Genomic DNA, 14,225 nt, shown 5'->3' on the forward strand with positions numbered 1-14,225 from the left:
GCAGCCCCTTCCAATGGCTAATGACCCTTGCTGAGAAGAAATGCTTCCTAAATCCAACCTGAACCTCAGGTTAGATATTAAGGAGCCTCAATCCTTCTCTACAACTATGAAATAGTCCATACAGTGATAGTCACTATAGAACAGTAAAGTTCACAACATCCCAGATACTTCTTGTCGGAGCCTCTGCTCTTTTTCAAGGGAAGCAAAACCCAGGGTGTATTTTCTGTGGAGCACATTCATTAGCAGAACAGACCACGACTGACTCCACGTTCAGCTCTCCCCTTCTAACACAGCTTGTTCTTCTGAGATCACAGGTTTTTAGGTATTTGGTTTTGAAAAGAAAGAGAGAGAAAAGTTAATTACATGTAATTATAGCTTCTATAAGATTGCTGCTGCTGATGGGAATAAGCGGCCGTGCTACATGTACAATAAGAGAATTAGCTTTTAATGAATTTGTCACTCGGATAGCGTTTTTTTAATCATTCAGAGCAGTGATGTTTGTCACTAAAACAGCAAACCCACTTTTGTTTTCCCTGGTGGTGCCTGCTCCCTACAGACACGCGAGTGGCAAAGAAGATGCAAGGAATTTGCCCCAACTTCTGCCGTTCTCCACAAACCCAGCTAAAAATAAAGCCAGGTCTGTGCAACGAGAGGGCACCCGGCTGTGCGGAGGCACCAGTGACCGTGGTACCAAGCACAGAGCACGGCCGGGCGCGGGGGCACGCTCCCCATCACAGCTGGCACGCAGCTCATGCCTGCAGCTGCAGCGCTGTCCCTCTGCACCGTGCCTCTGGTCGGGTGATCTGATTTTGCAATAGCATCTGGTAATCTCCTTTATCAGCACGAGTGGTGAGCAGACTGAGTTTAAATGCAATCGATTTATGAATAGATGTCAATCTTCTTATGGCTGAGCTTGATGACTACGTGCTGCGAAGCAAGGCAGGCCTCCACACCAAGGCAAGGCTGTCCGACCCCCAGGGCACGCGTTTGTCAGGGCTGAGGGGCTCTGGCCGTGTTTGTCACTGCACTGCTGGGGCGGTTCCCAGCCCTACAGCCCCCAGCTGCGTCCTCCTCCCGAGATGGGATGCTGGGTTTGGTCCTCACTGATCTTACACGGCATGGCAGATGGCCACTTCGTGCTGCTGATGTTTAAACTATGGTGTTTTGTTGTTGTAACTGGTTAATTCTGTCCATTGGTCAGAAAAATCTAAGATCTGGCTGCGGCTGGCCTGAGTCAGCACCACACCTACAGAATGTCCCAGGTGTTATGTGCTCTCTGCTTCCCTCCACTCCCCAAGTCCCAGGAACGGCTTCCAGCCCTGCCCCGAGGCGTGACTCACGCTCTTGGGGTGGGATTCAGGGGCTCTAACCGCACCACCCAGGCACTGCCCTCGCTGGGCTCACACCAGGCATGAACCCGGCAGACGCAGAGCAAACACGACTCACGCGTGCTGAACACCGGTCACAGCACGCCCCGAAAGCCCTTGTCCTCCTGCTGTCCAGCCTTACCACCTGGGTGCTGGATGGTTTCGTTAAAAAAAAATCAACAAAAAAAGACTATTTCTAATTGATTTGTCACTGCAGCCATGGATGTCCCACTGAGTTTACTTTCCTGTTCCCATGAATGTATTTGTTTATATTTGCAGAAGGATTGGATCTGATGTAAATTATGAAATATGTTGTTTACTGTACAGATACCGAGGCACTAGTTAACGACAAAATCAAAACCAACTCTTATATATATATATATTTGCATTAGTCAGTCACCTCAGCGTCAGCACACCTGGCTGAACACCACAACGCTTCATTAAACAGCCTGTGAAAGCATCTGGAAGATAACAACCTGTCAGGAAACTTACATGACCAAACCACACCACAGTGTACACAGTTTCCATTTTTGTCCCTGCAGTGGCCAGACATTAGAAGTGGAAGTCAGTGGATCAGGTCTATTTTTGGCTGCAGAAAAGCTTTTCCCACATCCCCTGTTTCCAGCAAGGAAACAGTGTTGATATATTATTGTATTCAGAATAGTTATCAATAGTCTGCCCCAAAAGTGGAAGACATATCAGAAGATTTGTAATGCAGTTTGTATTTGTATTAATGCCTCGAACATCAGCAGTCCAAATCCAGACTTTGCTGATGCTGTCGGGTTGGTTGTCAGCACTCTGGGGAAGAGATTTGGAATTTTAACTGATTTTGATAAATTGGATAACTGACAAATATTTGTGCCTTGTATGCCATCTCTAATGGCATATCTAGTTTTAATTTTTAGTTTACCATTACACAAAAAGGTGTGAAGTAGCCTGCAGGCTTCACTGGGAGGGTGAAACCAAGCAAAGAACCCTGAAGTACAGATGAAGACTGAAACCCTCCGACCATCCTGACATTTTGTTTTGCTTACAGTGTTAAAACGCCACATCTGTTTCATTGACACTAAGAGATCCTCAAAGTTCACTTCTTCTTGAGCAATCAAGAACTGGCCAAAATGAACACAAGCATTAGAGTAGGATTAACTGGAATAGATCCTCAGACCTGAGATCTCGTTTGCTCTTTGCAAGTGGGACATACAAGTACAATTCAATTCTGTCCTGGGGGATATGCTTCCTGCATATAAAGTCACTTGTGTTTTTTCCCCGTTTACTACGGATTGGCTCCTGATACCACGTTACTCTACTTTCATTCAGACATAATTCCCAGGTAAGTCACAGCCCACTTGACAAAGACCCGTGGGATCTGTCTTTACGAGCCTACCGCAAGTCCCTCGCCCTTGTTAAGTGATGGATCACAAACAAAATCTGTTCACTTCTGAAGTGATTTTTAGTCTGGTCTTTCCGGTATATTTTTCCCACATGACGGGACTAGTTTGGGGTGTGTTTTACTGGTGCACCTTGAGCAGTACAGTGCCACCCATGGGGACAGTTACACTGACAAACTGCCACTGGTACTCCTGCAGAACCTTCTTACTGGGACTACTTACGACAAAATAAAGCGTACAGAAATAGATCTACATTCAAGGAGTGATATTTTATATTTGCAGTCGCAGTTGTGGACTGTGGCATGCAGAAAGGCTCACACATAACTCAGAGCAGTGGGTTTCCCCAGTGGGGCAAGGAGTCTGCCTGCCAAGAGCCAGCTGGGGACAAAGCCCTAAGGGATCCATCAGTGTCCTGACTGTGCATGATGATCGCCAGCCTTCAAACACATTCTCCAAGGGCTTGTGGTCACGTCAGCATTCCTGACTGCCCTGGCTGACAATATCGAGCATGGCTTACAGATCAAGCAGTATCACCATCATTTTGTCTTATCTGTTCGTTCTCATGAGGTCATCTGTCAACACAACAGAGGTTGTTTGGCCTGAAGTCAGGCTGGGTGGGGTTATCTGCAGAGGCCAGGTGTTGCAAGAGTCACTTTGCTCCCTCATCCACCTTAATCTGGCCCAGCAGCTGAAGGCCTGAAAGATGAAACAGTATTTAGGCTGGTGACACAATCAGCGGTCAGCCACAACGATCCCTCCAACCTTGACCAGCCGGAGACAACTAAGCTATAAGCAGCAGCCCTTTTACAACCATCAGAGAACGTGGCATTTTGCTGAAGTAGGGGACTGCAAGAGATTTGAGGGCTAGTGAGGCTGCAAATAACTTACGTCAGTCTGAGCCTATCAGGGGTCTTTGTTTTCTCTCAAAAAGCCCTTATCTCCTCTGTTGATATGTTTACCCCAAAATTACGTCAAAATACTCAAATACAAGTCTACACACATATAAAGAATAACAATCAATATTTAAACTCAAATGTTTTAAATGACCCAAGATGTAGCAAAAGAACTCTGTTGGCTACATCGGAAGAGTACATATACTATAGAGAGGACAATGTAAGTTTCAGAGCTGAAATGACACCATCCTTTCTAAAACCTTGTCTTACATATTCTTTTCAGATGACTACAGAGTGAAATTATTCAACTGGCACTGACACGGCTTTCACTGACCTGCCATGTGGTCATCATCCAGGCTGCCAAATCTGGCACGGTTTCCTCAGCTGCCATTGCCCATATGGCCACATCGCTTGCAGAGATGTGCTGACCTTGCAGTCTGCCTGCGTGTTACAAAAGAAAGCTCAATTGAGTAGGCAGTTCCTCTTGTCTAGTTTAATTTCTTTTCTCTCGCAGTCTTAAGGACTCAATCAGGGTGAGGTTGAGGGATCCGTGGCTTGCCTGGCTTCCCGAGAGCTAGACATGCTCACCTTCCTGAAGGGCCACACTGTAAATGCTTTACGAGTTTGCACCAAGTGCCTAAAAATGGGTGCATTTTTTGTGAGCTTCTGCAAGTCTAGTAATATCATCATTCCTGAAAAAATCACGTGGGGACAGATTTGGACAGAGAGCACAACATGCTTACATGGCAACTTTCTCACGTGCAGCTCTTACCACGAATACAAAGACAGGCAAAAGGCCTCGGTGGTTACCCTGTACATTTATTCAGTTTTAAAGCTTTGACTGCTCATTGATTGCTGTGTGATCCTTTTTAAACCTGGAGACACAAACTGCCACGGGTCTTTAAGTGTCCTTCAGTATTAACTGATTTGGCTCGGGAGCCTGAAGGATAAAACATGGTAACACAGGACAGAGAACAAGGAGGCAGTCAGCAAACCCGCACTGAGCTGTCAGGTCAGATGTGAATTTACACAAATGTCCCTGGAGGTTGAGTAAGTGAAGTTTTTCCATAATTCAGCTGGGTTTGTTGCAATCAATGTTCCCAACTTGGCATCTCCCCTTTGTAGCCAGTGTAAATGTTCACAGCACATAGCATCAAGTGGCAAAAAAAGGGGACTTTGGGTTTAAGTACATTCACTTTGCAAACACCTACTGTGATTTAAGGCTCAGCTTCCCCCATTCCTCTTACAACTGAATCTACACTAGAGCCTACCAGAGAGCTGGCAAAAAAAGGCAGCTGTGGACACCCTCCGTGTGGTTCAGGCAAGGTTAGCTCTGCTAGCTTTACCTGACAAAGGGCGTTTGGGCCAACCTGGCTCACTCTGCTCCGAAGGTGCCGAGAGGTGTTTTGATTAAATGACTTTCTAGGGGGAAATTCCATGCTGTCCGCTGAGAACTACAAACATCCCTACAAATGAAAACCTCTCATATGTTGTCGCTATGTTTAAATCACTTTTTCTTGTTAATGAATAAATATTTTTATTTCTCTTGTTCTGGTACACACGGGAAACAGGTTCACTTGCCTCTCCCATGTACAGGCCCCTTCCTCACACCAGTTCCACATTATCTACATAATGGCTATGGACTCACTGGTTGGTGGGTTCAGCGATCACTCCGTAATGCTCATGGGAATCACAGCCCATGAAACAGGAATGGAATACAACTCTGGCTTTACCTAGGAGATTTCCCTCCATACTCTCATGTTTTATAATGAGAACATGTTTCTCTCATTATTAGTTCAGGAAAAATCCCCAGACTTTAATAACTACCAATACTTACAACCACAATTTTACACCAAAGGCAGACTGTTCCAGTGATTGCTCACACAGAACAAGAGACCATAACGTGGTGACCTGCAAACACCACTTTCTGCTCCATTAGGACTTCTGGAAATCTCCCATCTCGCTTACGAAATATGATAAGATCACAGCTGAAAGTATTCATTCCTCACTGCCATTTGACAGAAGAGTCTGTCAGGAGAAGCTCTCTGCTTCTGGTCAGGAGATGGAGGAATTAAACAAATTAAAAGAGTGAAAACTCTCCAAATTATAACTTTTTTGATGTATCTGAACGCTACTGCCAGCAGAGTTAGTACTGCAATGGGATATAATGCCATGGGTCAATGAAGAAAATGCATTTTTCTGCAAAAGGGCTTTTGCTGCAGACAGGAAGTTTATTTTTTCAAATTAGTCACCGGTTGCACTTTGTGCTGATTATACCACTTTCATTAACATACAATAGCACTGTTTCCATGCAAGTGCTATCAAGATTACATTTATGGTTCCAAAAGCTCTTTCACTACACCTACACACAACTTGACTGCTGCACATAGTAACAGATAGTGTTCTCTCTTTTTCATATGCTTACCTAAAATCCTAACCCTCATCACCTTTCATGTAAACTGCTTCTGTAGTGAACAGAAGGGGGTTGGTAACTAATAAAGAACATAGAAATAGATCTGAACTTTGAAAATTACGCATATTTTGACTATAAACATCACATCTATGAGCGGGATATAAAAATGCGATTGAACACATTCTTTATAAAGAAAAATAAAGTGGCACTATGACACCAATTCAAGTGAGATGATACATAGTAAGTTCTGGCAGCACAGGCTATTTTTTCAATAGTGATAAGATCTCTGGCAGGACTTTAGATGGAAATAACGAACTTTTTCTTCTGTGTATGTGTCACATTTTTTTCTCTTTTTCATATTTTATTTACACCCACCAGCAGCTGCTATTATTTCTTGAAAAGTGAAACTTGGGTATTTTGCATTTGAGCACTTTTTTGCAGAGGAAAGTCACAGTGGGGCTGCCTTTCCCAGAGACACGCACACTCGCTAACACAGCCAGGCAGGAAAAGGATGACTCTGCACAAATCAGCTCCTACTCAGGAAGGAGCTGGCAAAAGGGAGACTGTTCAGCTGGTTGAGTCAGGGGAGAAACCAGCTCATGCTACTACAAACATATCCAATTACAGCACTAAGCAGTACCTTTGGCCTGAGTCACTTAGCAATTTGTCTTATCAGTTTCTTTCTGATTATCCGGGTGTTGAGCAGATGGAACAGTTTCACTTACAATAGATCTAGTCTACCCACGGAATTACCCTAATTGACTATCTCATTTAACTCCACATGTAGACATTTTGATTCTAGCGTAAGAATACCTAATGCCACTGGATTAAGATAAACAGACATCAGGCAGTCTTGTTGCAGATACGTATTCACATATAGAATTATCAGGAATAACTCAAGGTGCAGACAAGTTAATTATTATATTTAAATACTGTTGGAATGCCAGACTATTTTTGTTGAAGAATTTTGAAAGGTCTTTTGTCTCTTAAATATGAATCTTCCGTAACATAGAACGTAGGAAAACAAGTGCACTTTTATAAACAATCACATAACCTGGACACAAAAATGTCCAGCTTTTTTTTGCACAGCTTTCTGGGCAGAGCAAGAGCGCAGAATACTTTATAATTATAGCAATATATTTCATTACCTTCTGATCAGTATTTAGGGTTACTGGTATGGGAAAGGGGAAGGAAGAAGTAGGAGAAGTAAAGATAGGAGGACAGAGATCTCCAACCCCCCATTGCCAGGATGTGGACAGATTTTCAAAAGCAGTCAGCTGCTTCCACTGTTATTCTTAAAACAAGTTTATACCCACCACGCACATTTTTCTTGCTGATTTTTGGTTAAAGCTTGCCAGCAGATTTTTAGGGCGAAGGACTGAGTCTCTTGCGCAGTGCTGAATGCACCACCCCTATTCAACAGAAGCAACCCAAATTAAATAAGGAAAACTCAAGTTATTGTTTCAGAACAAGAGATGCACTGAGTGTCAGTACCAATATTAGACGCTATTGTGACAAACGTAACCAAACCACTCTTAGCTGCTATTAAAGGGGGGAGAGGCAGTTTTGTGTGGATTTTAAGATCCACACAAAATCTTAAAATTGCTATTATTTATCAAGTAGTTATTAAAACTTGCAAATACTTCAATTTTTGGGCTCAAAAGGTCATCTTCTCCTTCCCCAACCCCCACAAAGGAACCCCAAACCAACCCACAATCATCCTGCTGGTGAATCCAAAATAAAGACTTCTTTATTCACCACCGAATTAAAAATTAATTCAGGCCCAGAATTCTTGCTCAATTTCATATATCGAAAATGAATAAACACTGAAAAATTTCTCCAGATTTGTCCACTTAGTGTAATTCTGTACTTCAAACTCTTGGAGATTATTTCGTCTTAGTTTCCCTCAGTAAGTATTCTCCCTTAATTTAAGGTTTACTGCTAATACTAATGTCACATACTAACAGTATGGGAGTGATAGAATAGCATCTCTTCCCCAAATGATGCTGGATCTTCTCAGTTTAACTGTTTTATATCAGATTATGAACCAGTTAAGTCATTAAAACTTAAGTGAACTGTAACATCTACTACAGCCAGGGAACGTTTCCGATATTAGGAAGCGAAATGACTCCGTGCAGCATTCTTAGACCATGACTCCCCTCAGGATTCTCTCAGCAGCAGTGATGAATTAAGACATTCTCGGACCCTTTAGTTCTGCAGAAAATGAGGATCGATTCGCTGCTCTTTGCATGTGGCCCCAGTGGCACATAAGCAGCTAAGCAGAACCCGCAACAGAAGGGCCTGTTCTCATCACAGACCGGTGGATCTTGCAACTCAACCCACTGTTCCCATCACTTTTCTGTTCCATGGGTACAGCACAGCCTTTCTGTAAAATACTCATCCTAAATAAGCTCAGTGGCACTCATATCCCTTTGCTAGCGCTGCCCTTGGCTGGGACTTAATCCCACAGCTGTGAGTGGTTTGGCTCTGCCTCTTCAAAGGAGGAGCACCAGAGGCCCTGGTTAGAAGGTCCCCTCAGTAACACCAGAACAACTTCACCTATTTTTATAGCTCTAAATCTTGCTGTTATCAGACATCACCAAACTCTCGTAGTACTGAAATTTTAGATACCACGTGTTACTGATTTAAAGTACACTTAAGTTTAGTCTTTGCCTATAATAAGTGAAACATATTTTTGGAAAAAACCCCACACTGCTTTACAGTTCTACAATGCTGATACTTGTGCAAAGGTAACTATAGCAGAAGCAGCTGATGACTTGGTCTTTCTAAACTACGCAAAGAAATAACCTCAGCTTGTACGCGTAGTTTTATTGAATGAGCAGAGTTACTCAACACAGTAAAAGATAGTTATGTATGTAAATACTGTATGCTAAACTGCTTAGTAACCAACTTTATGCTTTTCAGGTGATTTTTACTTTGATATTTTTAAGATAATATCAAATCATCTTGAAATTGGTTTTAAAACATACTTGATTATTTTGAAAATCACACGAATACAGCCAATTCTCTGATAATTATATTTTGCCTAGTCTGGTGCATTGTAATGCTTTCATGTTGCCCAAACAGAGCTTGTTTCAGGACAATTTTCATTTATTCCTGAGAGAGTCTAAACCACGGTACCATTCATGAAGTACAACCCAGTATAATGTGCACTTCATAATTCAAAAATAATGTGCTGAACACTCTTGTGATTTATTTAACTTAAGTGTCTAAAGGGATTTTCAACATTTTCTACTCACAGATCCACTTAGCAGTCTGTAGCCATGCACAGAAAATTTATTTCTAACAAAACCAGACTCGTTTCTTTTAGTTACTTCCCACAGACCCCTTGCTATTACTTCACAGACTCCATATTTCTAAAAGCAGTACTGCAGACTGGCTGGTAACAAGAGAGATTAAATTAATAGATGTAGTAGAGGACTGGGACTCGAGAAATAATATTCCATATTTAAATTCAACAGCATAAAGATCATTTGTTACTTTGATCACGATACATTTCTTTCCTCAGAAATAGCAGCAATTAATAGCATAGTGTAGAATGAAAAAATATATAGAGTAATTTTATTCTGTCACTGAAAAATAAACCACACCACAATTCAACAGTAAATTGGGATTAAATAGACTGGATTTAAACTAACATTACAATTGTCTGGTCTTCATAAAATCCACTACCGCCATGTCAGGGGAAGTGCAATGTAAGTAATTCCTACAGAGGTGACGAAGGTAAGCAAATCCACGCTGTACCCAGAACCTCAGAGCAGCATAAGCAAAGCTCATCAGCAGAACCAGAAAGTAAAATACTTTTGCAGTGATACTGTGGCCTTTCAACCAATTCTTACAGCTATTTTTGAAGATAACTTTGCTGGCTGGTGCCTGGTTTTGGCTGGCTTACATAGAGGTGGGAGTACCCTGTCAGCAGTGATGTGCTAACTCTGCCTCCGGAGTCCTTCTAGAAGGGGGAATCAGAGGGACAGCAAACCCAGACATGGGAGGAGGTGGGGAAAGGACTTGAAAGCCTCACAGCGAGCTCAGTTATTTTGTTTCCAAAACCAACATCCACACATGTCTACACATGAGTTGAGTAGTCATTTAGAGGAAACTCATTGATGGAACAGAAGGTTAGAAGTACTCATAGAGGTCATCTTCACTTTTTCAAAGAAAGAACTGCAGTACTACTCTGGAAAAAAGCTGGCCTACAGGTTTGGCACAAGTTACGGGTAATGTGGTTAGCAGGCAGAGTCTAGAACAGAGATACAGCCAAAGCCCAGCCCTCGGGACCCAGTATAAAATAAAATACCTGATCAATCTCCAGACTGATCTGTACAGCACCTTGAACTAGCTTAGGATCAGCTGGCAAATGTCACAGGTGAGTGAGAAGACTGTGCACCTGGGAGAAACCAGGTGGAGGCCTGGCAGAGCAGCATCCCACCCAGGGACCCTCAACTAGCAGGGACAGGGCATGTCTACACCTACGGACTGAATATGGAGAGTGCCGGGTTTCAGATAGGTGATATATGTAAGAAAGCTGTGGCCCAGCATTTCAATTCCACCCAAAGGGAACGTGCCATCTTTTATTCAAAGTCACAGCAAGACGCAGGGGCAGGTGTTTTCAGCAGAAACAGTTTAAACTGTTGCCCGCTCCACAGCAGGGCTGGTGGAACGCACCTTTTGTGTTCCTCAGGAGAGGCTTCATCTGCAAAGACTTACACCAGCACTAGCAGAGGGGTTTAGTTTAAGCTCCTGAAGACAGAGGATCACCAGAGATGAGGTACTCACCAGAGGATCAGTGGAAATGCAGCACTTGCCAGATGACCACGGAGATGCAGCACAGTCAGATCCAGCAGAGTGAATCCCCACAGTGAATTCTGGAAAAATAATTTAAGTAGGATTTAGTCTCTGGGAAAAATGTTCAGTAACAACAGAACACTGCTTACCAAACTTGTTTCAAATCCTTGTGTCTACAACGGCCTGTTTCCCCAAGTACTGTCTTTAAATTAGGGTTGTAAACAAGAAGGTGGGGTAGAAAGGACCTGCGTGCCACAACTACTTGAACAAATACCGAGAACAGTACAGAGCTGGGTGGGATATAAAAGCGAAGGCTGGAGGGTGCCAAAACAACTAATGATATTTTCTTGAAAGGAATGTCTGATTGATAGAGAGCCCAAGGAATGACTTCTACAAACAGTGGCGAACAGCCAGCTCCCATGAGTCAACCCCACCAGGCTAAATCGCTGTTCGCAGGCCACGAAGTGCAAACAGCATCAACATCTGGCAATTGCCACATCCCCAGCCTGAAAGATCAGCCGGTCCCGACTTCAGAGGGACAGGGAGAACACAGCGGGGTGTCCGGGAAGGGGCTTCTGCCATGGCCAGGGCCCCCCCTCAGGGGCTGCCCCAGCTGGGAGGGGGAGGCAGGGCCCAGCCAGCTCCAGCCGCCTCTCCCGAGGATCGCGGGGGGCGAGGCAGCCTTTCCCCCCAGGGACGGTTCTCCCCAACAGGGAGCGGGCACCTTCAGCCTCCGGAGCCAGCAGGGCCGAGAGAGCGGCTGGGGAGCTCAGGGGGCTGCCCAGGGAGCCCAGCGCCCGGCCGGCCCCTGAGCGGGCGGCCCCGGGGGGCGGGAGGCCTCGCAGCGGCCCGGGCGCGGGCCCTGGCGCCGGCTGTCAGGGCGTCTCGTCCCCTGGTGAGGGCCGATAGGGGCGGGAGCGCCCGCGGTGAGGAGACACCCGGGCCGTGCCCCCCGCCGATAAGGGGGCACGGGGACCCGGGGAGGGGGCAGCGCGGCCCTGCCCGCGCCGGGTGGGCCCACCCCGCTCCCGAGGGGACCCCGCCATGCCCTGGGGTGGCCGGAGCGGGGGTACACGCGCCGAGCCCGCCCCGCTCCGCTCCCGCCGGGCGGCGGCGGGGCCTGACGAGCGGGGCGGGGCGGGGCGCTGCGCGCGCGGCTCCCCGCCGCCGGGAAGCCAATGGGGGCGGGCGGCGGCGGCGGGCCGGAGCCAATGGGCCGGGGCGGGCCGCGGGGCGCCATGGGCCGGGGCGGGCCGCGGGGGGCCATGGGCCGCGGCAGCGCCGTCCCGCCGCGGGGCCGGGGCCGGGGCCGGGGCCGGTAGCGGCAGCGCAGCCCTTGGCCTCCGCCGCGGCCCCGCGCAGAGCCCGCTGCCCAGCGCCCGCTCCCGGGGCGCCGCGCTACCCGGCGACGGGGCCGGCCCGGCGCGGCTCCGTGAGGCGCGGCCGCTCCTTCCCCGCCCCGGCGGGCCCCGCGCGGCGCCAGTGAGCGCCCGGCGCGGCGTGCGCGCCCCTCCCTCCCGCCTCGCCGCCCTCCCTCTCCCCGCCCGCCGCGAGGGAGGGAGGGAAGCGGCAGCCCCGAGCGGGAGGCGAGGGAGGCGGCGCGCCGGGAGCCATGCGGGAGTACAAGGTGGTGGTGCTGGGCTCGGGCGGCGTGGGCAAGTCCGCCCTCACCGTCCAGTTCGTGACGGGCTCGTTCATCGAGAAGTATGACCCCACCATCGAGGACTTCTACCGCAAGGAGATCGAGGTGGACTCCTCGCCGTCGGTGCTGGAGATCCTGGACACGGCGGGCACCGAGCAGTTCGCCTCCATGCGGGACCTCTACATCAAGAACGGGCAGGGCTTCATCCTGGTCTACAGCCTGGTGAACCAGCAGAGCTTCCAGGACATCAAGCCCATGCGGGACCAGATCATCCGGGTGAAGAGGTACGAGAGGGTGCCCATGATCCTGGTGGGCAACAAGGTGGACCTGGAGGGCGAGCGGGAGGTCTCCTTCGGGGAGGGCAAAGCCCTGGCCGAGGAGTGGAGCTGCCCCTTCATGGAGACCTCGGCCAAAAACAAAGCCTCGGTGGACGAGCTCTTCGCCGAGATCGTCAGGCAGATGAACTACGCCTCGCAGCCCAACGGGGACGAGCAGTGCTGCTCCTCCTGCGCCATCCTCTGAGGGCGGCGGCGGGCCGGGGCTGTGTGCGGGGACCCGGCGGGGGCGGCGGGCAGCGGAGGCGGGAGCCGCGGGGCGGCCGCGCTGTCCCCGGCAGCCGCCGGAAACAAACACACACGAAAAAAAAAGAAAAAACAAACAAAAATCGGGGGAAAAAAAAAAAAATCGTGTTGGAAATGTGGCTTTTTTTCGGCATGTACGTTTCGTCCCGTCTTGGTCGTTGCATATTTCCTGTCAGAGTCTGCCGCGGGCACGGCGGAGGAGCGGTCCCTGCCCGCCGGGGGAGCCCTGGCCCGGGGGAGCCCTGACCCGGGGGAGCCCTGGCCCCGGGGGAGCCCTGACCCGGGAGAGCCCGGCCCCGGGGGAGCCCGGCCCCGGGGAGCCCGGCCCCACGGCCACGCGTGGAGCGCCCGCCCCGAGGATCTCTATGCAAAGCTGGGTGGCTGTGCCGGGGCGTCCAGCCTGGAGAATTGCACATCTGAACTGGGACTTTAACTTAAAACACTGATGCCAATACAGTGTGGGGTGCCAGAACGTGTCTGCTGATGATCCGTGAAATAATTTTCTATTTTGTTTACCTGCTGTATCGGATGGGAGTTTGCAGGAGAGTGGTAGCGTGTTGTTTTTTTTTCCTGTTTTGGTTTTGTTTTTAAATCAGCTGTGAAAATGTTACAAATCTGCACAATTTTTTAGGCGTGCGTGTGTGTGTGATTTCGTTTTTATTTTAATTTTTCTTTGGCGGGGGGGAGCGGTGGTGGTTTTTGTTCCGAGGGTTTTTCTTTTTTTAGGTTGGCAATAACTGATTTTGATGACTAGCTCTCTAAAGTGCAAAGACTTCCTACATGTGATGCAGGGCCAACAGCAGCCCTGTGTCTATAGAGTGCCTTCAAAACTCAGCTGTTCCAGCCGGTGCCAACCTGTGAAAGCTCCACAGAATCCCATTATCTGCTACTCCAAAAACTACTTAACAGTTTCCTTGCAGTAATCGTACTGAACGAGGACAAAAGGGCCTATTGTTAGTGGAATTTATTTCTTATTTCCATCTGAGCCTTTTAACTGTAATTTCCACGTCTTGCAAGTTTGGGCTTCATTTACTTCAAATTTACAAGAATTTAGCCTTTTGGGATTTTGGGGGGGTGGGCTTTTTTTTAATTTTTTTTCCTTTTGCATTTGTTTTGGGATGTACCTCCAGCCAGC

The 14,225-nt window shown here is 47.6% G+C and overlaps 1 protein-coding gene and 1 long non-coding RNA gene across 2 annotated transcripts; one reads left to right on the forward strand and one right to left on the reverse strand.

Annotated features, from left to right (window-relative positions):
• Positions 1-2,231: 2,231 nt before the first annotated feature.
• LOC137666529 (uncharacterized) lies at positions 2,232-11,235 on the reverse strand. Its single transcript, XR_011048661.1, has 3 exons — positions 10,859-11,235; positions 3,983-4,089; positions 2,232-3,451 (listed from the first exon to the last, which is right to left on the reverse strand). It is a non-coding gene; the product is annotated as an uncharacterized lncRNA (long non-coding RNA).
• Positions 11,236-12,353: 1,118 nt separating this feature from the next.
• RAP2B (RAP2B, member of RAS oncogene family) lies at positions 12,354-13,716 on the forward strand. Its single transcript, XM_068406669.1, has one exon. The coding sequence runs from the start codon at positions 12,480-12,482 to the stop codon at positions 13,029-13,031; it is 552 nt and encodes a 183-aa protein (XP_068262770.1). The 5' UTR covers positions 12,354-12,479; the 3' UTR covers positions 13,032-13,716.
• The last annotated feature ends 509 nt before the right edge of the window (positions 13,717-14,225 follow it).

Source organism: Nyctibius grandis, chromosome 8, assembly GCF_013368605.1.
Source record: "Nyctibius grandis isolate bNycGra1 chromosome 8, bNycGra1.pri, whole genome shotgun sequence".
Lineage (NCBI taxonomy): Eukaryota > Metazoa > Chordata > Aves > Nyctibiiformes > Nyctibiidae > Nyctibius > Nyctibius grandis.

What these genes read in the sequence shown, in the direction of transcription:
- RAP2B (XM_068406669.1), top strand. Translation starts at nt 12,480, where the DNA reads ATGCGGGAGTACAAGGTGGTGGTGCTGGGCTCGGGCGGCGTGGGCAAG.